This window comes from Bacillus rossius, chromosome 10 (genome assembly GCF_032445375.1).
Source record: "Bacillus rossius redtenbacheri isolate Brsri chromosome 10, Brsri_v3, whole genome shotgun sequence".
In the NCBI taxonomy this organism is placed as follows: Eukaryota; Metazoa; Arthropoda; class Insecta; order Phasmatodea; family Bacillidae; genus Bacillus; species Bacillus rossius.
The window spans coordinates 42,827,242-42,854,881 of record NC_086337.1 but is presented as its reverse complement, the minus strand read 5'-3'; the positions used below and the strand labels follow the sequence as shown (position 1 = coordinate 42,854,881).

General features: G+C 38.3%; 1 protein-coding gene across 1 annotated transcript in view; it reads right to left on the bottom strand.

Moving 5' to 3' along the window:
* Positions 1 to 27,640, bottom strand: part of LOC134536026 (pneumococcal serine-rich repeat protein) — a 608,959-nt gene that overhangs the window by 47,264 nt on the left and 534,055 nt on the right. The window contains exons 9-10 of the mRNA XM_063375537.1: positions 24,945 to 25,208; positions 4,851 to 5,028 (exon numbers count right to left, since the gene is read on the bottom strand). Of these exons, the coding sequence (XP_063231607.1) occupies positions 4,851 to 5,028; positions 24,945 to 25,208 (442 nt within the window). The remainder of the gene's footprint in view (positions 1 to 4,850; positions 5,029 to 24,944; positions 25,209 to 27,640) is intronic.

The window sequence follows — 27,640 nt, the reverse complement described above, 5'->3', positions numbered from 1 at the left end:
CAAAATTTGATAAGAGGGTGAAAGGCAGTAGAATGTTTTTTTTTTTACTTTTCTTTTCCTTAAATTACCTAATATATCGAGGTGTTATTTTCTTAAGAATGAGACTTATGTAAATAGCTAAAGTATTTTCAGAATTTTTCTAAATTCTAACTTTTAAGCCGTTAAAAAAACTAAATAGGTTTCCAATTAATTATCTGTATCTGTTAAATTTGTTAAGATGATGTCTTGATAAGAATTAAGGTTGTGAAAATTTCTAAAAATCAGTTTCTGGATTTTATGAAATTTGAAACTTAATGATGTGGAAAGCAGTAAAATGTTAAGACTCCTGTAAAATGAGCATGACCATGGAGAAATAAGCAGTTACTTTTTGCCATGTTCAGAGATAAACCTTTTTGGTGTGGGCCTGTACTCCAGAAAAAATTCTAACGATCTCCTTGAAGCATTGTCGAGTATTTAAGTCTGCTATTCTATGGGGGGGGGGGGGGGGGGGGGGGGGGGGTTCGTATTCCACGTAATACTTTGCACTTTGCGAAAGTTATTACTGTGATATGTGCACACATATTATCGACAGCCAGAATATAGCGATGTAACACTCGATTCATTTGAACTGCTCTGATTAACTTAGGACTTGAGAGCCGATAAGGGCAACATGGGTTGGATATAGAGCAGTGTATGGAATGAAGGGTGGGGGAAACTGTGCTCTCTAAATGTCATTATTCAAGCACAATTCACACATGGGAAAATACTGATTAATATCAAAAGAATACCTCCAAAGAATTTCCTCAGAAAAGGGCTGTGGGGGAGGGCATGTATATTAAAGACAGCTGCCCAACTGTTTACCTTACATTATTCCACGCGGGCAAAGTCGTAGCTGGGCAGCTTGTTTTGGTATAAGATGACAATATGAGGTATAAAAGCCACATAATGTAGGTATTAATCCTTGTTTTAATATGTACTGTAGTAAGATTTAAGTGCCTATATGAAGAACTACACAATTTGTAGGGGCGCAAACACTACTTCTCCCTGCAAATCATTCTGTTGCTGAGCAAGCGCTCAACCTTGGATATTTTATTGCAAGTCCTCAACAATCAGTGATATATACACCAGCTGCTACTATCAATGAATTGAAATACAAACACATTGTTATCTATATGTCAAGTCTCAATTTTTGTACGATGCCTATAAACAGTAAATTATATCGTGCTTGTATATATTTGTACAGTTACTTCATGCATAATGTCTCTATTCATACCCTTTTTTTCATTTCTAAACTATATTAAATACAAAGTGAGCAACTAGTAGTATTGTGGAGTGAAATGACAGTCGTATTTATTAAACTATGGTATGAAAAAATAATTTTAATGTTATGACCCCATATTTAATAATGTAGGCATTTGAGAACTTGAAAATACATTCTGAGTTACATTTAACATTTTTGTCTAATGGCATAGATGTCACTTTTAGTAAACAAAATCCACAGCCCCTGCCTGTTGTGTAGCCTCTGCGGTAATGTTTTGATAGTTTGTGGTTATATGAACGCAATCACATAAAATCAATTTTTTTTATGAATGTATCCATATATAAGTGTGTGAGGACTTGACTTAGACATGAGTTGTGTTTATACTTTTATATAAATTCTGCTTCCTGGAGGTTTAATATTTAGTTGTAAGGTCATCTTTCTTTTGATGTTGATGTAAACATTCATTTTTTAATTAAGTTTTTTTTTACAAATATTTGATTACTGACATTTCTTCAAATTTAATTGTAAAAACTTAATAGTATCTATTCTCATTGCTATACAAATTGATAGTCTGTGGACAGTTAAGTCAGAATTCCAATGACCTGGTGCATCCGTCCAGTCGTTGCCAATCAATTACATTAGGATGTATATCTATTATAAATCATGCTTTTGTACTGCAGCCAACTTATGCATAGAAAAATACTTTTTAACATAGGTAATTCACAAGTTTAATTTCCTTTGTCAGACCACCAGTAGTAAAATACTCTTTCATGACAACAAACTTTGGGCCGAAGTTATATTCTGTTGGAAATTACTTGGTTTAATTAGTTAGTTTACAAATTAATTAGTTCACAAAACCCCTAAACGTTCTGGAAATTTTATTTATAGTATGCTGTGTTACTAACATAAACAAAAAATTAAAACCAAACAAACTTCGTGCTCTAATGAAATATTTTAAACCACTGCCATTTGTGATTTTATCCATTCCCCCTCTGAAAGTCTTAGTGTGGCAAGCTTTCAGTGACAACTTTATGTATTTTACATATTTTATACTTGTGATTGGTGGAACATCATGTGTTTAATAGATGGGCGTGACAGGTCATTGGCAATCGACCTGAAATTTTTTTATGCTACTTTGCTTATCGTGCTTTGGTGTTGTGCACACAGCCTTGCTGTGCATGCGAGACACTTGCAACATACACATTTTAGTAAAATTCAAAATGGTGTATATATTGGAGCAAGGACCAGTATTATGGCCTTAACACCAATATAACAAATGTTAAGTAAAACTACAATTTTGTTCATAGAGAGCATGGGACATAACACTATGCTTAATCAAAATTTCTTGCCGATATGGTAATGTTACTCCTACAAAGCACGTGTAATGTTACAATGGTGATCAATCAAAACTACTAGTTGGTATGGTAACATACTTGCTAAGTACATGTTATTTAACTTGATCAGTTAACATTACCAACTGGTACGATAGAATTACAATAAATAAAGTATGTGTTATTTCACATGGATATCAATGAAAAATGCTCATTGGTATGGTAACATTACCCTTGCAAAGTACGTGTTATTTAACTTGATGGTCAGTTAATATTACGAACTGGAATGGTAGAATTACACCAACGAAGTACGTGTTATTTAACATGGTTATCAATGAAAAATACTCACTGGTATGGTAACATTACACTTGCAAAGTACGTGTTATTTAACTTGATGATCAGTTAGTATTACCACCTGTTATGGTAGTATTACACCAACAAAGTACGTGTTATTTAACATGGTTATCAATGAAAAATACTCAATGGTATGGTAACATTACACTTGCAAAGTACGTGTTATTTAACTTGATGATCCGTTAATATTACCACCTGGTATGGTAGAATTACACCAACAAAGTACGTGTTATTTAACATGGTTATCAATGAAAAATACTCACTGGTATGGTAACATTACACTTGCAAAGTACGTGTTATTTAACTTGATGATCAGTTAATATTACCATCTGGTATGGTAGAATTACACAAACAAAGTACGTGTTATTTAACATGGTTATCAATGAAAAATACTCACTGGTATGGTAACATTACACTTGCAAAGTACGTGTTATTTAACTTGATGATCAGTTAATAATACCACCTGGTATGGTAGAATTACACCAACAAAGTACGTGTTATTTAACATGGTTATCAATGAAAAATACTCACTGGTATGGTAACATTACACTTGCAAAGTACGTGTTATTTAACTTGATGATCAGTTAATATTACCAACTGGTATGGTAGAATTACACCAACAAAGTACGTGTTATTTAACATGGTTATCAATGAAAAATACTCACTGGTATGGTAACATTACACTTGCAAAGTACGTGTTATTTAACTTGATGATCAGTTAATATTACCAACTGGTATGGTAGAATTACACCTACGAAGTACGTGTTATTTAACATGGTTATCAATGAAAAATACTCACTGGTATGGTAACATTACACTTGCAAAGTACGTGTTATTTAACTTGATGATCAGTTAATATTACCAACTGGTATGGTAGAATTACACCTACGAAGTACGTGTTATTTAACATGGTTATCAATCAAAACTACTAACTGGTATGGTAAAATTACACCCTTATTGTACATGTCTTTTTACATGATGTGTAAATAATTATTAACTACTTAGGTAAAACTACCCTAGCAATGTTTATGTTAATTTACTATAACGTTGTGGAAAAATGTCAGCAATTATAGTAACATTACATGAACTGAGTACATGTATTATGTTATCTTGGTTAGTAAAAGTACTAACAGGTTTGGTAAAATAACACTATCATTGCAGTTGTAAAAATACCTTATATGTACTGTAAAAATACACGTACACATGTACGTGTTAAAATACATGAACATGCGTGGAGATTGTGCTGCCACGTACTTTCGGGTAAAATTACACAATTTTTTTTTTACAGTGTAGGTCTTCTCGTCTCCTGACAATTCCCTAACTTCTCGGTTACAACCTGTTCTTGGCGGCTATTAGATTGCCATTTTGTTAAAAAATTGGTTGTCTGTAAAGTCGGTTTACGGACGATAGTTTAACGTGACAACGTCATAACAAAACATTGATGAAATTATTGCATACTTTTATGAATAAAATTGAATCATTTTTATTGAATTATCACTATTTTGTATTGATACAAAGAAGGAGTGAAATGAAATCTACAATTTAATTGATAAATTTACTTATATTTGCACTCATCAATTCAAATATGTTTATTACTTTAACGAAGAGATTATTTTAACTATAACTTTTATACATGTTTGCTATTTAACTACTTCCAATCTGTGCTATTCTGTTAAGGATAGGACGATGATAGGAAAAGTAAGGAACGAATGGGAGTGTTTCAAGTTTAATGTGCCTCGAAAAAGTAAAATCGATGGTAGTTCCAATCGAGTGGAAGAGAGATAGATGCGGCGCAAGCGTACAGTGAGCGTAACGGGACAATGTGCGTAACGGGACACTTTTTCGTGCGTGCAGCCGGCGTTCGTCGATTTATTCGACGTTGCCACGTCAAAAAAAAAAAAAGTAATTAGTCTGAGTGCACTCACTGGCAAAGGTGACCTGCTGCGTCGCGCTGGGCTGGTGGTGGGACGACGCCGCCGACAGCGGGTTGGTGATGCGCTTCTGTATGATCTTCTCCTCTATGAGCGCGCGCACGCTCATGCTGGCCGTCTGCAGGGGCGGGCCCGACACCTCCTTCTTCTCGCACTTCTTCGTCTCCGAGTCCTGCCGCGACACACACGCACGCTCACGCACGCACTTTTAAGATGGCGCAAACGAGAAACCACAGGTGGAATACTTCTGCAAGTTTGCGCCACGGTAGCGACCTAAGACATGAAATCATGCCCTATCTTACAAACACGTCAAATGCAGGATGTACTTCTGGAAGTTTGCGCCACGGTAGCGCCACCTAAGACCTGAAATCAGGTCCTATCTTACAAACACGTCAAATGCAGAATGTACTTCTGGAAGTTTGTGCCACGGTAGCGACCTAAGACCTGAAATCAGGCCCTATCTTACAAACACGTCAATTGCAGGATGTTCTTCTGGAAGTTTGTGCCACGGTAGCGATCTAAGATCTGAAATCAGGCATCTTACAAACACGTCAAATGCAGGATGAGCAGGGGCAGGAAAGTCAATGAAAACGCAGGTCCGGAAGTACTTTTGTCGATCGCGGCTAGAGCCATGGAAGCGGGCAAATAGAGACATTGGGGTCCCTGTTATGTAGGACGCCATATTGGCAAAGTACGCAACAATTTCTCCGGTAATAAACAGAAACATTTCCGAACATATGTTCATCGACATTTTTGCCTCATCTGTACATGTCCAGCATTTGTACCCAGATTTTAAATGTGCATTTTTAAATCAGTCGAAAGTCCCACTCCTGGTGTGGTGCAGTAATTTTTTTTTTTTTTTTTTCCCCGTTACGCTCTGATGAGCCATCGCCTCGACATACTCTACCGGCTGTCAATAGGTTGCAAAGACTTCAAACAGCTCTTTCAAGCGGCTAAATAGCCAGGGTATCGGGTATATGCATGGGAAATATTTGTGGCGGAAGGGCAAAGCTGGCAAAGGGTCTGAATACAACATTCGCGTTGCAGAAAAATGTATCGCAACCAAGCCTGAGAGGTAGCGTTGAGAAACTGGTTTGCGTATCATACCGCAGGTGCGCCGTCCCTCCCCACCACAAAATCCGACCGCATTAAGTGTACCGAACTCGTGGGCGGACTCTGGCGTGAAAGTATGGTTAGGTGGTCTCGCGGTTCGATGCCCGGGACTAGCAGTTCGGACCGCGAGACCCGCTACTGCCCCATTACCGCCAACTAGAGCTGTAGCAAACCGTATGTATTCGTTACTGAGTAACGGGTGCGGCATCTAGTAACGAGTAACGAAACGTTACACACGAATGCATTTCGTTACTCGCATCTTTCGTATGTTTCACGCATGCGCGCGCGTATTCGTTACAAAGAACGATGTTTGTTTATTAATAAAAGTATGATTTGGAAATTCGTCGTCCAAGTTTTTTACTGTTTATTAAAGGTATTGTGTGTGTAGACAAAGTTTTAGATTCGAACAGAAACAACATAAGAAAGTATTTTTTACAAATTATAAATATGTATGTTTTTGTTTTTTATAATCGCGTATTTTCACGTTTTATGTTCTTATCTTAAAAGATATATTATAATAAAGCCGCTCTAATGAGAGTTAATTGTTTCTTGGTTAACAAAAGCTGTTAATTATCAAATATTTTTAATTGTTTATATTCGATTTATTTTTATTTACGCGACGTCATACTGTACGCGTACGAAATACGACTCGATTCGATGCTGTTACATAACATAGCATGTGCCATGTCATGCGGTATCAGAAGTAACGAGTAACGATACGAAAGTAACGAGTACTAATTGTTATAGTAACGAATACATACGGGTACACATTTTTTCGTTACTTTTACACCTCTACCGCCAACACAGTTCGTGGCTCCCCTTGTCAGGGAGACCTAAGATGCACATAAAAGTTTGGACCCTGCCCGAACACGCTCGAATCATTCACCTTCGGCCAACTTCGGGATTTGTTTTATTTTTGCGCGGGAAAAATGAATTCAAATATTAAGAGTGGTCGGTTAGGTCAGCTACATTAAAACACTTTAAAACACTATGGACGGTTAGTCAGGTTGGTATAGCTACATTAAAATGAAAATTAACCCGAGGTTGGCCGAAGGTGAATTGTTTGGGTAAGTTCGGGCAGGGTCCAAACTTTATGTGCATCTTAGGTCTCTCTCTCCCCCCCCCCCCCCCCCTTTGTCGTGGTGTAGTCTGCGGCTGGGCGCAGACAGAATCAGACAAGTCGCGACGCGACACGACGAGAACACCACGCGATGCCGCGCGACAGGTTGTCAACACCCGTCTTCTCGCGACAGCTTTAAAAAAACCGTACTTTCGTTACGTTATTTCTTCCCGTAAATCCTTGATATCAAATTATTGTCGCGATACTACTCCAAAGATTGGTTGTATAAAGTTCCAGGGCCTACACTGAAAGTGGCAGGAATTCCATTTGGGCACTACATGCATCTCGCATGGTCAGCTGTATATTGAGGTCAACATTACAGAGTGCCCAAAATTTATAAATACTGGTGGAAAATAATAAATCTTATAAAGCTGTTTACAGAAATATATTGCACTAAATTATGAGTGACAAGAAATAATATAAATTCTGCGATTCTACCATAATGTAACGAACGCGAGAGATCAGACCGCGATGCCAGGTTTGGAGCTGGCTGGCGGCCCCGCTGACGTCACGCGCCATTCATTGACGTAAGGCATGCCACGCGTGCCTGGCTGGATTGCAAGGGTCGTCGCTACACCCCTCGCCTCTTCCGTCCCCGCGCATCGTCCCGCCCCTCGGAGCAATTACACATCGCTGAGCGGCCTCGGGAATTCCGCGGGCCACCCGCGCGGAGCAACGTGAATTGACGCCGCCCTTCTGGAATGTTCGGGCGTCGGGCCGGCCCGGGGATGACGCGACTCGTAACGGCCGCTCTCGACAGTTCGAGAAGGGCGCCGCAGTACTTAAAGCAGCGACGCCGGCCTCCACAGGTTCCGCGACAGTTCCGAGCAGATTCCGAGCGAAGGGGAAGTGCGACATCGGCGACGAGGAGTTCCGACTGGATCGCGAGAGTGCGGCGACTGAGTGGCGCGAGACTGTGTGAGTGGACCGGCGTGTGTGGTAAGGGGCGAACCACTGCTGAGCCTAGCTCCAGTGAGGAGTGCGAACTGCGGTACTTGGCAGACGTTGAGTGACTTGAGAATAAAATTTTTAAGTGGTAGTGATTTGTGATCGGACATTGTGAATTAAAATTATTTATTATTAATGTAAATATTGGTAACCAATAAAACGGCAATAGAACTTAATTGGGCTATTATTTACGAACCCGGTTCTCCCCACATAATAAATCGTAACAATATCAATGTAACCGCAGAATTGCAATATAAATCAGTCTCATCTTTCTTTTTTTTTACAATTAATTTTCCATCTTTATTTATTTCCCCTTTGTATATAATACTCAAGTCCACGCAGATGAAGTCGCGGGAAAAAGCGTGTTATCAAGTCATATACTTAATCCATATTAAAATTAAAAAAAGTTTAGACATAACGACTGTAGTAAATATCATTCTTCAACGGTTTTATTTTGAATTAAATCTTTTACACCTTACAATTTATTGCGTCAATTTCTTTAGTAAAAATGTTTGGAATAAATCACATTTTTTCTTACAATGGTAAAATATCAGCAATACCGTGTAATTACGTGAGCGTAGCCGCGTATCGTTTGCTTGTGTGTGTGTAAATATGTGTCTGCGAGTGTTTAGGCAACTGGGTGAGCTATGAGAAATTGATTTTATCTTGTTTTATTGTTAAAGTTCAGAAGAAGAAGTAAACAATGCAGCAAATATTTTTTTAAATGTGAATTTAGCTACAAAATGATAACAAGAGATATAATAATTCCCACACCATAATAAACAAAAAAAAGCCAGCATTATTTGCGGGCACAATTTAAAACAAATACATTTCGGAAAAATATTGCAATTCCGGCTCCATCGTCAAAGCCACTGCACTGGTGGGCACGGGAAAATGGTTGAAACCAACCAAAAATATTGTGTCTTTCGGTTCCTTAGCCCTCGCCACCCTTAAATTGATTTTCGTGAACAAAACGTTCATGCATGTTAAGTAGTTTTCAGATCGCGATGGTTCCTCTGTAGCTCCGCACACTGCGCGCGCGCTCAAGATAGACCTGGGGGGGAGGAGGAGGAGGGGTGTCTCAGCGGGTTGGCAAATGTGTCGTCGGCGGTAAAAGGACTGCGAGCCCGACCCGCTCAGCTGCCTTTTCCTTTTGGCCTCTTTCAGCGTGTCGTGACAAGCGACTGCCTCGCAACGCACGAGCACGCTTCCCCCCCTCCCCCAACAACACTGCACCCCTACCCCCCACCCCCCTCGCGAGAAGCCAATCAGCGACGAGGGAATCACAGCTGGCGTGGGTGCCCGGAGGGGCGATGCGAGAAGGCGTGGTGCAACCTCTGCCACAACCTGGGGTAATCAAGCACCAGCGCAGCCAACAGTTTGTGGCGCTAGGGGTTTCACACGCCGGATCGGTTATCTGATCTTCTTTGTCATTAACCGTTAGCAAAGAGATTTTTCCCCCGCAAGAATTCATGACGATAACTATCTTGCGTTTGTTTTTGGGGGTGACAATTTTTTTTTTCTCTCGCACCAGTTAGTTTACAAAGCAATATTTTTTTGAGACGTTGAAAACTTGCGTGTAATTTATACCGCTACAACATAATATTAAGTAAACACAGGGGTGCAACAACTAAATTTCTAGAGGGGGGTCAATATACCTTTTTATAAAGAATCATCGATCCCCCCTATTGAAGCGGGGGGGTCCAGGGGTCCTCCCCGGGGAAAATTTGTATTTCAAGGTGGAAAATGGTGCTATTTAAGCAGTTTTATTATCTAAAAATTGATTACACAGCACTTTCTTTGCCCCCGTTTGCCCCCACTTCAAGGTTTCAGAGGGGGAGGGGGTTCAAAATACCCTTGCCCCCCCTGTTGTTGCGCTCCTGAGTAAACATATTGTTATACAAATATGCAGTTTTATTTACTAACCACTATTGACACTATTAATTAAATTACAACACTTAAGGCGACTGCCTAAAAAATCAATCAACCTTCAGTTTAATCCACAGTTTACTCTCCCACTCCTACAGCTCGACCTTTAACTCCGCACCTCCCGACACACTGCCTCGCACTACTCACTCTTCCGTCGCACACAGCACAGTCCCCGATGCAACAGTCTCCGCACGCAAAGCCTGTCGGAGGCTGGCATCGCCAGGTTTTAATACCCCTCTACCCCCCCCCCCCCTTTCTGGAATGGTCTCGCACCCCTTTTGAAATGTCGCGCCGTCATGGTTGACCTGACTCCCTCGAAGCTCCCAGAACAATGGCGTACTAGTTACGCCGCTCCACCCGGCGGGTCCCGGGTGCCCGCAGAATCTTCCAGAGGGACGGAGAATTCAATGAGAAAGCGTTGGGAAAGGGAGGAACGATGATGGGTTGGGGGGGGGGAGGTAGCGATGCACCACTGCTAATCCGATCAGGCGTAACGTGTTCAAACCTTAACGTGTCCAAACACCGAATATCAGAAAGGGAACAAAACGGCAACCGTATTAATAAACGGTGATCTGCGCGAGGCTAGAAAGTGGTTCCAACGTATTCTAGCGGACGTTTGGCCACAATTATTGTTACGGAAAAAATTCCCTAGAGATAGCAGCTCCATCACACCAAAAAAAATTGGAACGTCCTTTACAATTTTCTCAAGAACTTTTCAAGTTGCGATTATTTCTTTATATGACCATTCAAGCGTACAAAATGTATTCCAGGATAGTTTCGTTATCATAAAGTTTCATTTGCCACACCAATACGTCAGGTATGTTCCGCGATGTTCACAAAATTGAAAAAAAAAAGTTAATGGCGCTAGATGAGGTTCCACCTTCTGGACGAAATCAACGAATAATGAGCTCTGCGCATGCGCGGAATTTGGCACGGATAGAAAACCAAAGTCTGTTTTTTTTTTTTTAATAAGAGACTTACCGTGTCCTATCGTGCACTATGAATACGGTAACGGTACAGAAGTAGCATATTCAACACCTAAACCCTTATTTTTGTGTCTACGAATACCGGCTTTACTGTATTGTTCTGTCGAATTACCTCCAAATTTACAGTATACGCTATTGCGTATATGTTCCACGCAATTAATTGGTACACTGTTTAAAAAAAAAAAAAGTTTTAAATTTACGAAGAATACTGGTAACATATTATCAGCAAAAAACACACTCTGTCCTTCCCCGCACCTGTATAGCTTGTTTACGATGGAACACACGTCTCAAAGGTCGGAAACCGTCGCAGTTTCCACGAATATCTATAGTCAATTGGAACCACTTGGAGCACTTCTCTTATTGGAAGTGAATTATTCGCTGAACAGCCCGGAACATTTCTGTGATTTCTAACAGTGCATTTCCTAACATTATGAGAAACTGCAGAGGTCTCGCAAATATTGCGAGTCAGGGACACCATTATAAGAAGGTAACAACCATCGGAAGTCCAAAGGAAAATAAGCTTTTCGATCTCCAGGAAGTGATGTCGAGGAAATATCCGAGGGAAATAAAGTTTTCGGACAAATAAGTTATTTATGACAGTCTAAAATCATTACTTCTTTATTAATTTGTAAAGTCATTTATTTCAAGAACGTTTCCATACTTGCAAAAAAAAATAGAACAATGGTTCGACTATAGGTCTATATACCTAGTTTATGAACTTAACTTTTGAATTATGTAACCTCAGAACTTTTCATTGCAGATAAAACATATTAGCAATTCAAGTATACAGACGCGTGTAGCACTAAAATAATAAAAAAAAAACAACGAAAAATACGCGTATCTGAAAATCAGAATATTTTGAATAGCACTAAGATTTTAGAGCAGTCAACAAAATTTATGAGGAGGCCGGATGAAGTACTTAAGTGGCTGTTAACAATCTTTCTCACCTGGAAATTCTTTTGGTTTATGTTTCGCCACATTCGGTTATATACCTACGCCACATAACAACACACATTAAAAACCTTCACGCGGAAAAATTATTCTGCCGTGAAGATGGTTTATAGGGAAGTAAAAAAAAAAAAAAAAAACTTTAATAAATTTTATTGAGCTATAAATCTAGCAGAAAGTTTAGGGGGAGGTAACTGTCATGACGAGAAAACAGCCGAAATCCGCGACACACGAAGACAATAAAAAACAAACGAACACGGCAAGGCCAGTGGATATAAATGATTCTAATTGTGTGCTAATGAGTTGTAACTTGTGACGTAAAAAAGCAGTTAATCGAACTATAAATGAAGTTGTGTTCAAGATTTATTCGTCTCTTCTTGCCTAAAGGATTACCAGATAAGTAAAAAAAAAAAAAAAAAAAAAAAAAAAAAAAAAAAAAAAAAAGAGCAACATGAACATTATAAATAAAGTTTCATACACTCATTTGTATCTGATTGTAACTCATTTTCCAATTAATCGTTCCCACAAAGGCCAGTACGCCAAATATTTTTTTTTAATTTATGACTAGAAAAGAGCGATTGTACATACTTAAAACCTTACCTCTATTTGCAGAAGATAAAAAAAATAAACCCAGTAAAATAAGTTTCTTACCTTTAAAAAATTACTGTAAAGCTGAATTTTGATACAAAGCGTATATTTGTCGTGGTGAACAACATATTACCAAAATAATCGGACTTTCCGTATTCAGGTCCTTGATTATTAATCTCTTAAAATTTTGAAGACCTATAATTGCACTATTTTAATTTTTCCTTATGCTGTAAAGCAACAAATATACCGAGCTCTGATTGGTTTCAAATGATAAATTAGACGATAAGAAATAATTGCGTGTGCATTCCATATGCATATATCATTTGTACGAAAAAAAAAAAAGAATACAAATTATTTTTCCATTACGGTAAAACTGGCTCTGTCTGCAATGTAACTAACATTAATATTTTGTTTTCTTCCGTTGCATGTACATTCCAACGGCATCTCCCCTTGCTTTCTGCGATTGATAGTTCAAAATATGTAGTTAAATAACGGTATGCATGTGTTAACTCACTCCCTACACTGCATTATATTTTGCGTTACATTTAATAAACATGTATTGTGGGGAAAAATTTAACTCTGGAAAATATTTAAAAATGTTTATATTTATTTTATTTTCAAATAATTGCTAATATTTAATGCTTATTGTCAGATAATATGTCCACTGATAGTTTAATTGCGTGTGATACAAATGCCGTTTGCCTTCAATTCAAAGAATAATAGTTATTCATAGCTGCAGTACACGGCGATAGCGCTTTATGACGGTGTGGTGGACATAAAGAAATGACATACAATTGCTGTTTGTATGTCTGAGACCTATGATTTTCTGTTTACCCATGGCGATCGGATGAACGGTTTAGGAGTTGATGCGCTGCAGCGCCATCTAGCGGAGGGTTACAAAAAAGCGGATAGCAGAAAAACCTTCTCCGTGTAAAAAAACACTTCGATGTGCCAACTTTCATAGCGATCGGTCAAACGGCGTCGCAGTTTTTTGACGCAATACATATTTACCAAATCCAATTACAGTAGAACTTGGATAATTCGAACCTCAAGGGACCAGTCAAAAACTTCGAATTATCCAAAAATTCGAATTAAGGAAGTTCGTAATATAAATAGGGCCAAAACAATAAAAAATCATATTTTCTATTAAAACTCTTTATTGGTTGACATTTTTTGAATAAATACATCGATTAATGCCTAAACGATACATACATATTAAAATGACCTTAAAACTATTGAACTGAAACATAAAAACAACCTATTGTTTTTGAAAAAAGATGATATTTTGGCCTGTTTTCTCGAATTAAGGCTCTCGGCCATTACAAAAGATTCTAACTTATTCAAAGAGATGAAGTATGAATCACTTACATTAATTCGGCTCTCAAAAAAACGTCTAAGTTCTTTTATGTGATTCATGGCGTCAGCTGCACTCGGCACCGGTTCTTCTTCTACTCCAGCGATCTCTTCTTCCGAACCTTCCCCGTCATCGTCTTGCTTCTCACGGCCGAGCACCTCTGCGATGATTTCGGTGTCAGCGACGTCACCGCACACCGCAACATCTTCATCGACATTGAGAAAGTCTTCGTACGAGATGGTCGGGTCGGCTCCCACATTCTCCCAGCCGTCGACTGCTGCTGGAATGGCTTCCGCTTCAGTGGCTTCCACAGTTTCGTCCTCGGTTTTAACAAAACCTGCCTTTTTAAAACAGTTTTTGATTGTTTCTGGCTTCACTCTGTCCCACGCTTGCTTACACATTCTGGAAGCTTGCAGAATATCGAGCTTTATTTTCAGGGCGTTTCCATCTCCGGACAGTATGTTTTCTACCAGCAAGGTTCTGTAGAAATGTTTCAAATTTTTTATAATCCCTTGGTCCATTGGCTGGACAACAGATGTCATATTGGCTGGGAAAAAAACCACTTTAACACATTTCAACACTGGTATGGTGTTATGCGCAGTACAGTTGTCGATGAAGAGGACCACCTGACGCTTTTCTTTAATAAACTTCTTGTCCAACTTTATTAGCCACTTTGAAAACAGGTCGCCTGTCATCCAAGCGTTTGAGCTGTTAACGTAATCCACCGGTTTCGACTTGACATTCTTAAAACAACGGGGATTAGCCGATTTTCCAATCATCAACAAGGGCAGCTTTTCTGAGCCGTCCATGTTTGCTCCGACTAAAAGCGTCACTCTTTCTTTGCTTAGTTTTCCACCATGACATTTTTCGCTTTTAAATGCCAATGTTTTGTCCGGTGTGCATTTAAAAAAAAGGCCAGTCTCATCAACATTGAAAATATTGTTTGGGTCTCTATCTTGGATCATCTCTTCTAAATCTCGCTTCCACTGGCCGGCTTCTTGCTGGTTCACTGCCCCACTTTCGCCACAGACTGCTTTGAACGTAATTTTATTACGTTCTTTGAAACCATCCAGCCATCCAGTGCTAGCTTTGAAATTTTGTTTGCCCAATTCTTTAGCGAATTGCTCGGCCTTTACCCTTATTAGGGGACCACTCAACGGAATTTTTTTGTCTCTGGCTTGCTTGAACCACTTAAGAACATAATTGTCGACGTCTGGGTTATCTGGTTCTCGTAGTCGTTTTCGGTCTTTATCAAATTCCTCTGCACTGCTGAGAATTTTATCTCTATTCTTCAAGAAAGTGGATAGAGTGTTGGGTGGAATCCCAAAGTCCTTCGCGATTTCCAATTTCTTTTTTACGCCTTTGTCCACTTCCCTAATCGCCGCTACTTTTTCAGCTAGAGTCAAAGTTTTATAAGCACGGGATTTTGTAGACGAGGTCGACGCCATGGTTGCTACTCTCACAGTTCACTCACTAAACGTCACTGTACGTAAAAACTACACGTAATCACACATCAAAAGACAATTTTAAATAAGCTACAGTACACTGTATGTTACAAAACAGACGATACACAGAACGATGCACAGTTGTACAGTACGGAGTGGAGAGGGGTGAGTGTGGGGAGGGGTGACCTTGGAGACACTACTGCTGCGTGTTGTTGCTACGCGCAGGCGGTCGGCACTCGGCACAAGTGTGCGGGAGGGGAAGGGTGAGTCATCACACTACAAGCTACCGCGCATTTGGTCAAACGCTTAACTTTTGCCGAGTATTGTTTGTAAAACGTATTTCCCGATAAATTTACAATTTTTTGAGCCGTAGTTTATAATTTATTCACTAAATTAGACGCACCAAAAATTCGAATTATCCAAAATAAAATTCGAATTATCCACGATTTTTAGCATTGTTTAGATACAAAATGCTAGGGACCAAGAGGAAAATTCGAATTAAAGAAGATTTCGAATTAAAGAAGTTCGAATTATCCAGGTTCCACTGTATATGTATATATAAAGATTTTAACATGTTTTGTATGCGTTAACAGACACTCGCCAAAAATTCTAAATAAAACATATTTGCCTAGTTTCAAATTTATGTCATATATTGTCTAATTAACCATTATATTTTATATGAGTGATAAACATAATACATTATCTTACTAAAATTAAAAACTAGTATTATTTGCATTATAAATTAATTGCAATAGTTATCTGGAACGAAAAGGAATAATTCAATTAATCATTTTTTTTTGTGAATTTACAAAATTCCGTGAGTTAAGTATCCAAATTCACAGCATAATTCATAGTATAGATTTATTTATTTGAAAAACAGAGCTTCTATGCACTATCACATGAAGAAAAATTGGACTCAGATTGACCCCCTCCCCTCGGAAGCCAAAAAAAAAAAAAAAAAAAAAAGAGGATTTATCCCGGTAAAAGAAACGTCTGGTAGCCCTAACTTTCCAGGAATGTTCGCCCGCGAGTGAGAACACGCACACAAAAAAAGTATCCAAACGTCCAGAAAAAAAAAATACTTTTCTCCTGACACGAAAACAATTAACTGCTACTTTCTCACTGTTTCTCTGCTCTACCTGACGTCACAAAATAATTCCGGCGAGTCCTTGCAAAAAAAAAAAATAACGGGTCAGTAAAGGTTTTTTGTGTGAGTCGACTTTGGATTCATGTACTGTGCATGGCAAAACATTTGGTAGTTTACGGTAACACTGTCCATGTTACCATTCTTTGAAACACTAGTTTTGGTGCTACGTAAATAGTAGAATTGTTCAACACAGTTGTGAAAAATTTTTGTTCAACCTAAATTTAATTTTTTTTTTTTTTAACCAAAATATTATAAAAAATAGTCAACCCGGGGTACTAAGGGCCCTGCCTATCTGAGAACACATGCGGTGTATAGAGCTTCAGAGATTACCACGCTATTTGAAAACTGCTCAAAGCATGACAGTGGTGTTTGTTTACGAAAAGCATTTAAGAATGCGCTGAGGCCGGATGGGTAGTTCTTCTTCCGTAATTTCGTTTTAAACTGTTAATTTTAGAAGCGTTAAAAATCGCTAAAACGCTTCCATGCATAAAAAATACCCGGTACAGATTCTTCAAAGCAACTCAAGGGACTTGCACTGCAACTTTGTCTTCATTTCCCCGCCGCATGTTTTTTTTTTGGTTACCATTCAATCATCATACTTGCCATATCCACGACGGGAAGCCTTCTTTTCACAGACGAGAGAGCCAAAAAACCCGAAGTTCATGCTTTTTTTTTCCCGTATCATTAATGTAGCTATCCCAACCAAATCAACCGTCCAAAATGTTTTAAATTATTTATAATGTAGCTAACCTAACCTAATTGACCATTAGATTCCTTTTATCAACACCGCCATATTTATTTACAATGAACAAAAAAATACACGAAGATGCACGATCGGGGCGTTTGGCTCTCTCGTCTGTGAAAATGAAGGCTTCCCATGCACGACGAGAAGACTGCGCGCCAGTCCACAGCCTTGCTCCTAGAGGCGATGCCGCGCTAGAAGCACCAGCGAGCGTCGCACTTATCATCCCGCCTCACTGACTCAGATACACCCCCTGACTAGGCGGGCCCCTAAGCCTTTCTATGCAAAACAGTTCGAAGCTAAATCCACTTTTTTTTACTGCCTTTATTTTACTTTCTCTCGTGTCTGCCGAGGCGTCGCGTCCAGTTCGTGATTGTGACTCCGAGTAAGAGCTTCGTGGAGAAAGGAAGAGAAAAGCAGAAAAAAAGGGGGGGGGGAAACGAACGTTTGGCGGCAGCTCGGAAATACCTTCCCCCTCCCCCCACCAGGGAGAGGGAATTGGTGTTTATTGCAATCTCTGCAACGTCACACAGAAAACATTTTTTTTTATGCTTTTACAAAAGATTCCTTTGGAAAACCACTAGCTAAGAAATAGTTTGCAAAACATTCACGAGAAATAACAGGAAATTTGTACAACACATTGCTAAGATTAGTTTTGCACGTATTAAGTACCTACTTTTTTTTTTTTTTTTTTTGGAAACAGACTGAATATTTCTTGTCGCGGTTATGAAAATTGACGCATAATTTTAAACTGAACGATATTTTATACAATCATACTTTCAACCTTGTAAAAAAATCGAATATTCAACAATTTGAATTTATTTTGGTTTCATTATGCATATTAATATCCGCAGTTAATAATGTAAAGCTATTTAGGAAACGGTAAATAATACAAATAACCTAAAACAATACTAAAGAAGGCCAAGTAAAATATTTGTTTTAAATAATGTAGGTACAGGGACAACACACGGCATAAATTCCCTTTGTGTATTATTTGTTATTTGTCCATTCTTGAGGTTTTTTTTTTTTAGTGACAGTGTGAACTAGCAATGGCGTATGCCCAAATAATGGTGTCGTAACAAAGAATATATATATTATTTTTACATTTCAAATGTCCTCAGAAGTGGCCGGAAAATGAGGTTGAAAGTGTGTGCGGAAGTTAGAGATGGTGAATAGTTGGTTTGGGGGGGGGGGGGAAGTTTTGGCCTGAAAGGAAGGAAGTCGGTTGCCGCAGGCTGTCGACCAGATGGCCTTGAGAATCAACGAGTTTCTACCTCGGGAGTCAAGGTCCGAAATTTCGCAACGGCCTGATTGCTTATTCGCGAGAGGACAGCACAATGGTGGATGATGATGGAGGAAGACAGAGAGTGAGTGAGTGAGAGAGAGAGAGAGAGAGAGAAAGAGAGAGAGAGAGAAAGAGAAAATCTAGACCATCCGTCACGAAGCAAAAAAAAAAAAAGAATAAATCTCACGCCAAAGAGCTTTCACTTAACCGTGAGTCGAAAGAAATTAATTTCGTGAAGCAAGTCCCGCTCATAAGTTTATGATCTCTTCGAAGGTTGTTGCACCGAACTATACCTAAAATTTATTCATTTTGAGATTTTTTTTTTTGCTTGAAATGTTGCGCTGTTGATATCCAATTCTTCATTTTTCAACAGCATCTTTAACATGTATCTTATGTAAAAAAAAAATTAAATAAAAAGTTCATACTTTTAAGGAGGAAATATTTTTAAAAGTTTTTTTTTTTTTTTGGCAAAATATTGTATTTTAGTTCTGTAAGAATAACATCATAAAATTTTATATCACATTTTGCGGGACTTTATACTAACCAATATTTTGAAATATTTCACAGGAAAGAACTGTACAATTTACACTGCTATATCTGTAGACTTACAAAAAAAATTTTTTTTACAGCGTATTGCTAAAGATTTTTCAGGCAACGCAACAATCATTCGGCATAACACGAGGATTCAAGATTGTGCACTATATTGGTACAGATAATTTTATTTGAGAATACATGAATGAAGTTTCGTACTAGAAAACCTTTCCAACTGCGATCTCACCCAGCACGCTCCAAAATACACCCGAAAGGAAGAATCTCCTGCGACATTGCCAAGTCTGCGATGAGACTGGCAGCTGCAACTTTGAGCAACTTCTCTTGGCGTGTGACGTGTCGCAGCTTAGGAACATGACGAATGTTACACGCCGTTTTACGAATAAAATACTTCACAAATAACACATATTAATAGCGTGCCTGGCATGCCAGAAAAAAATGTTGGCGCTGCCCCAGGAAACATCTCGAAATTTTTCAAGCTCTCCAGCGAACATGTTCGTCTCTAAATGCGTGCTTTTTTTAGTGATGGATTAATCTTTGTCATCCTGGATTAAAAAAACAATTTTTTTCACTAACACACAGTACCTACAGGTTGCACTAGTATCTAGCTTTAGACATTTCTTTGGAAGTCAACGTCTGTCTTCTATTGCAATAACTAAACACTGTAAAAATTATGTATTTTTACAATTATTGTCCTTGGAAACTCAGCTGCCATCTATATTACCTGTAAAATTGCAAGGTAGAACCGTTTTACCGTTTGCATACAGTGTAGTCCGTAGTGACTACCAAGAAGAAGTAAATCTTATATCCAGCCTGTGGTTTCCAGCTGGAACATATTGATCATTATAACACTGGATTAACTTAACGTAACCACTATTGTAATATGATTATTCTCGCAAAAAAATACCATTCATTTCAAACACAAATATTCGGGTGTAAAAACACATCTTAACTTATTTTGAGGCTAGATACAAGACTGAGATGGCTGGCTGCATCTAACAATGACAAGTGTGTTATGACTTTGCTTTGAACAAAATGTTCATGTCTGCTATCTAAAAAGTGTTTTTCTTAGTACATTTTCAATCCACATCAACTTACAGACTAATTATTTTTTTTAACTTCTCTCACAGCGTAATGAGCCCTAATAGTAATGATTAATTACTTATAATTTATTAACTGAGTGATTTAATATCGTAACTTTTCACACATTATCCGCAGCATGTAATATATTAACCAGCTTGAACCAAAAAGTGAAACTCACAGAAATCCGATATAATCTGGTTCTAATTGTGAAAAATTCTGCCTTGAATTTAGAAAGAAAAAAAAAAGGAAATTTTGAAACCTTGAAGCATATTAAAGTAGCATACTTAAGCCTTACTCACCCATTGCTGGAAAGTACTTCAGGTATAACACAACCATTTCCGTTTTGTTGATCCAACGACAAGTCACTTTAATTGGTCATCACAAATGGCGAATATTTCACAAATTTGGCACATTTAAGGTCGTCTGAGTTACAGTTCATACAGTATTTACTGCCATTCCCATACATTGGATGTAATCCAATATTAAGTATGCCCAAAACGTTATACCTCTAAAAGACCCTGTTTTCGCTCTAAGTTGCAAAAAAAAAAAAGCACGATTTTAAAATGACTACAGATAAAATAATTAAAATAAAAATTGTTTTACGATACTAATTAATTGGCAGAATTTATCAAAAAATAAAAGTGTATATATATTTGAACTTTAAATTTTTATTATTTCTCGCGGAACCATCCCAAAATTAATGTTGTGCCTTTTTATTGTATAAATAAAAAAATATTTCAGGCGCATCTTTTTTATTCGTAACTGTGGGTGCAAAGCCATTTCCCCCAACTCGAAACGACATCCTCAAGAACAAAAGTTTCCTACTCGTTCAAGCGCTGAAATCTTAACCCAACCAACCACAGGGTCACGAGTATAGTTGATAAACAATGCGACCCTTCACCATAACGACTAAAAACCGAACGCGCCGAACAAGTGAATAATGGGTGCATAAGTGGAAACCAAAGGGATGGGGGAGGGGGAGAAAATTAACATCCGTGGGTCTGGTACCCCGATTCGACGCGGCATCCTTGCGCAAAAAAATAAAAGAAAGAAAAAACCGGTTCAGCGGGTAATCACGGGCCATGCGGAGAAACCGGACGGTTCCTAATATACCCGTACGGAACGAACTGCCCGTAATGCCAGACTTAATGGAAGCAATCAATCCTTTCTCTTGTGTTCTCCATGTCCACAGTCCAAATTATTTTTCTTTCTACAAATTATATTTTTGCTGATGATTTGGAACAAATTTACACTACACCTACGGGTAATTTTTTTATACAAGATTTGTATTTTTTATAAGTTTTTATTTAATGGTTTGGTTTCAGAAAACAATTCATATTTCAATTCTGGCATGAACATGTGTGATATTAAAATTCATACGTGGCATTAGTTGTAAAAACCTTTAAGTTGATGAAAATGTTTAAAAAAACACGTTTTATTTATTCATTAATGATATCCCTGAAGTAAATAGTTTTACGATAAAGACTACAGTCATACTGTTAGTTAAAATTTGTATCACGATTTAATGCTCTCAATTCGTTAGGATATCAATATAAATTGATTTCTCTTCTAGAATTTAAATTATTCTGTCATACTTATTTTTTTCTTCTGAGAACCCTCTTAATCTTCTAGCACGCTGTACGTAATTCGCTTACTTTACTATAACTTATAAATAATCCTGTATATAGTTACGCTTTTTAGTGACTATAACGCCAAAGAGATATGCATGTATACCATAAACACAGGCGTCTCAAGAAGCACAATAATTATTAGCCTAATCCATAGAGATGTGTATAAAATAGAAAATAGAAGTGTAACAATAGAGTAACATTTTAAATACAGCTACATAAGTGGAACACGCCTTAGTTATTAAATTAAAGTATTTGTTGTAACCATCATTTTATCATTTTAGCTGCCTTACGAATAACTATGCTTATAATTACTAAAAAGGCTTATATCTCAGAAGTATTAGCTCTAAACGAAAAACGTTGAAAATATTGTCCCATTTGTTAAATTTAAGTTTCGGTCAGTACTTTTGCCCTTATGAAAATCTTGGTTTTTATTTTTTAAATATGCTCATATCTTTAAAGTATATAATCTTATTTAAAAAACATTGGTGTATATATATGTATATGTGTGTGTGTGTGTGTTTGACAGATTTGCCCTTTGAAATTTTTATATTATATTCTTCTTTTGTTGTCTCTTAATTTCCTACTGCTAAAACTAAATTATCGGTAAATAGCAGAGATGCACTATATATATAATTTTTGTCAAATTATTTTTTACAATTGCATATTTATATCAGAAATAATTTTCAGTTGCACGATATTAAAAGAATTTGCTCTTTAATAAAAACTTCGAGTTAAAGTGATTGTTGTATTTACCTTACAGCCACAATAGTAATCTAATAATCACGGACGAGGGAGGTGCGTCGAAGCAATAACCGCGGGAAAACCCGACCAGCTCGTTGGAAAAAAAGTATATAAAGTTTTGCCGTCTATCTCGGGGCGAAATTAATTCCGCGAGATTTCCTGCCCTACATTTGTGTAACAAAAACCTTAAGTAAATAAAATAAAAAATAAAAATAATAATAATATAAACCCAACAGCGACAGTAGACCTGCAAATGCGCCGCAAAAAAAAAAAAAAAAAAAAGAACCACGGGGGTCGAAAACAATGGCGGACCGGCGCGGCAGGAATTATTCATCGCTCATTATTGTTTATTAGCATCCTCCTCGTGATTAACGCCTGCAGCGGTGGCAGTTCCCGGAAGGGAAGAGACGCAACTCGATAAAACAAGGTTAGCTGGGTTGGGGGGGGGGGGGGGGGGGGGTGTGAAATGAGTAGGAATGGGGGGAGGGAATGCATAAATTCTGCCGAATAGAAAGAAAAATAAAACTTTTAATAAATATTTCAGCATGGGAGGAAGAGAAAAAAAACAAACAAAACAAAACTGTTGTTTAAATTTTGCATGTGTATAAAACCGTACCGCAGAATTCCTAACCCCAATATATTTTACAAGGGCTTATTTATTTACTGTTCACTGCAATGAAAAGTTTTTTTTTATTACATGGATTTTGAAGTTCCGTCGGCCGCGAGTTCGTTGGTGTCGAAAACAAAAATAAATAAATAAACAAAAAACTCGAATAATGGATTTTGGGAACGGTTAAAGGTTATCACTGGCATCCCAGCACGCGACAGTAGTAGTGATTTCGGAAAACCTGTATCAGGATGGACGGGGCCAGGACTCCGACACTACGTCTTAGGGGTTGCGAGACGAGTGTCTTAACTGTGCGCCACAGAACTCTTCCTTTGAACGTATCTGCGCTGCCTTTTTTATTTTGTTAAAAAAAAAATCGCGCGAATAAAAAAAAAAATGTGCGCGTGGGAGTCCACACGCAGGGAAGCCTACGATTCACTCGTCCTTCTGGACATACCCGAATACTCACGTTGGCAAGCCTTCTTTCAGAAGACAAGAGAGCCAAACGCCCGATCGTGCATCTTCGGTTTTTTTTTGTTCATTGTAAATAAATATACAACTCATGATAACTAATGGTCAATTAGGTTAGGTTAGCTACATTATAAATACTTTAAAACATTGTGGACGGTTGATTTGGTTAGGATAGCTACATTAAAGATACTGTGAAATCATGTAAACGGTTTCCCCCAAATAAATACAATTGTTGTGGTACGGAAAAAAAAAGCGAGCATGAACTTCGGGTTTGGCTCTCTCGTCTGTGAAAAGAAGGCTTGCCAACGTGAGTATTCGGGTATGTCCAGAAGGACGAGTGAATCGTAGGCTTCCCGTAGATTCTTTAAATAAAATAAAAGAAATATGACATCGTCACCGTTACTAAAAACTGAAGAGTAGACAAACTCAAGCAGCGTTAAGAGAATTTCGTAGCATCACTGCTGCGACATTTCTACCTCTCCCCTGCCGTCTACCCATCCGGCCGTTACAACTAGCATAAAGCTACGTACCTATCACCCCCTTCCTTACCGTCTTCCCGTTCGACCGCTAGCGCATGCGTTGGAGTGGCGTCGCATCTGACGCACTCTCCTCCTCTACCGGTTCCCCCACCACGTACCTAACTATTCTCCCCACATGCGATCGGAATTTTCGTAACGCTCGAAGATTGTTGCCCCCCTCTTTAAAGTAGATTCATTTCAGAAAATTATCAAATGTAATGATTCCGAACATGCGGCATGACGCCCTTGTCTAGTTTCACATATACAGGGTGCGGCTCTTCTGCACAGGAAACAATGACGCTGGCGTGACTGTGATCAGTTAAGTGAATTTTGGAGGGAATTTTAAAATAAAAACTAAAAAAAAATTAAAATAAGACATTGCCAAGGTGCCATAAGCGACAAATATTTAAGTTGCTTTACAAACTAGATTGTTATGTTTGATTATTATTAGGTTTTGAAAGATTTATAAGACCGGCTGTATATATGAGTATTTTCGAAGTTAAATCCATCACAAATGTCACAAATGGTAAAAAATACATAGGCTAGTGATATTGAATTTTTTTTACTTTTAAAATTGATAACGGAGATTAGAGACATTATTTTAAAACAACTAATGAGTTTACGAAAGTTATAAAGCAGTTAATAAAGCTAAAAAAAATAAACTGACTTCAAGAAATTTTCAATCGCGATTTTCTCAAAACTATGATTTTGGACTTAACCCCTTTTTTTACGCAACAAGCACAGGTATATTTACAGAAACACAAAAAACAAATGTAATCACGTGTTTTACATACATAACCGAACTAAATAAAAACATTAAACTTTATCTTTTATTTACCACCTAACGGCTTGACAGCGAAGAAGCAAGGGGAAACTGACTCACCTTCTTGAAGTAGCCCCCATGTAACCTCATGTGGCCGTTTAGCGCCGGGATGTTCTTGAACTTGCGGTGGCACAGGTTGCACTCCACTGGCTTGGGCTCTTGCTGCTGCTGCTGCTGCTGTTGCTGCTGCTGCTGCTGGGGCTTGGAGGCAGCAGCCGCCGCCGCGGAGGCGGAGAGAGGCGCCGCGCCGGTCCCTGAAGCCGGCCCCTGCCCGCCCCCGACGCCATTCGCCTTCAAGCCGGGCGCCCCGCCGCCCGCAGGGCTCTGAGAACATCGTCAAGCACGCATTTTTTACTTTAGCACGTGTGGTGGGTAGGGACAATTGGCCAGTATCAGTTCAAAAGAGGTGCCCCCCCCCCCCCTAACACTATGACTCACCCCCCCTTCCTAACCTAATGATTGACCCCCCCCCCCCCGCCGAAATTTTTTATGCCATTTTCTCAATGATTTACTCAATTATTTTATAATATTATACTTTTTTTAGTATTATATTTTATCACATTTTGCATTAATTAAAACTGATTTTCTAATAATAATTTCGGTCATATTAGGTAATATTTCCATCCTGAACCGACAGATGCCAAACTGCTTTTGTTGAGGAAAGTGCGGGGTTGCCAATTTGATTTACAAGATCCCTTTCAATTATCAAAGCACCAGAAACGTATTTTCACATTAGAAGCTATAATTATGTAAATAATATATACATTTTTCTCGTCTTTTAACCCCCCCCCCCCCCCCCCTGAAATTTTAATGACGCAGTCTGCGTCGTTTACCCCCCCTCCCCCCCCCCCCTTGTGGGCACCCCTGAGTTCAATAAGTTTTGTAATAAATTCTCAACACTATTTTCGTACTGGTTTGACACTCATACTATTTCTTCATACACATATGGCTACCAATTACCATGTAAAAAACGACAGTTCTTTGTTTTCTGGCTACCAAAAGCTGGATGGTGTGTAAAGTAATAATTTTTTTTTTCAAATACGGTGCTCACAAACAGAAAACGTTTTTTTGTACTTTTTTAAAAAAATATTCCTTTGGAAACAAGTTGTCAAAGAAACAATTTTGTAATACTTCGAGAAAAAAATTTAATTTATAAAATACATCGCTATAGTTATTTTTTGCACATATGAAAAAAAGGTTTTTTTGGAGACAATACTGAATATTTTTACTGTCTCACTTAACGAAAATTGTGAAAATTTCAATCGATTTGTTAAACAAGCACAGCATTTTTAAAACACACTAATATTAGGCTCATTAATGTGCGCAGTTAGTACGGGAAAGCTGTTCAGCGAAAGGTTTACAAATAACCTTTAATGAATGTAGGTACTGGGACAACACAAAGCATTAGTTGCCCAGGCAATAATCCGAACCCGGTATTACTACGACCATTTTTTTGTTTGTTTGTAGCGATACAGGTAATTTCATGTAAATATCTATAACGTTACATGATTATCTCCGTTCCATTTACAAACAAACGGCCGCCATTTTGGTCTCGCGCGAGCGGAGCGCGACCACAGCGGATAGGTTGGTATGCTTGAAAATAAACATGTTGTACGTACGTCACGAAAGAGATCATATAAATGCCCGATGATGCTACAGTAATACCACCATTCGAAACAACTAAATAGCATTTTTTAGAGACAGCAGTTACGAAAGCCAATTCCCAGCCTGGGTGTAACCCGTAAACATACTAGACGATTCTGAGCAAACGGTCATGTCCACCGACTATTGGTAAACGTCTATTCGTTATCTGATCCCTAATGCACATTTCATACTCTTACACTACCTTCCTAGTTTCTTTAGGAAATAAATATCCTACGATAACAAAAAAAAATTGTACTAGATAACCTGCCAATTCTAAAAAATACTTTGGGATGGTTTCTTTTCCTCCCGTATTATAGTGAATGAAGTACTACAACCTTAACCGTTTGAGGCTATTTACCTCAAGGAACGGAACCTAAAAGTTTTTATGCAATTTTGGTTGGTCAGTTTCCTAGTTTCCTCTCAATGGCAGTTTTATTTTTCCGTTGTTTTTGGCTGTGCTGGCCAGGAGTAGGCGTTCCTTCTTTACGCGAGACCAAAAATGGCGGGCGTTGACAATACCTACTCTTTATAGTGCCCTAGGTCTGACTACTACGTCATCGCGGCACTTTCTTTGAATGGACGGCGTGGAACGCCATGCGCTGGCTTACGTAATCAGACTACTTGTCACGCGTCAAGCGACGCAAGAGATACGAGGCACAGAGGTGTCGGGAATAACGGACGACGTAAAACCTCCCGTAAATGAGAGCGAAAAAAAGGTTCCACGCACAAATCACCCGCTAATTCGCTCACGAATAAATCACAGTTTCGCTTTCCCTGACCTGGTGCAACAGGAGAACAAGAAATAACGCATAGAGTGATCCAACCGACTAACGCGGGTTTAGGGAAGAATCCATTAATTAATACAAAGAAGCTAATGAATTAATGATAAAACTTAAAAAAAAATACGAGGTCCACAATATTTGGCACGTTAACAATATTAATTTTAAACGTTAACAAAAACTGTATTGCATTAAACTATAAAGGGCATACAAACAAGAAATATGCACAAATCTTAATTGTTTTTACATTTCACGTTATCCAAACGCTGCTCGAATAGCGTACACAAAACCCTGTCCCGATTACTGTAAATTCTATAGTCATAATAAATTTTA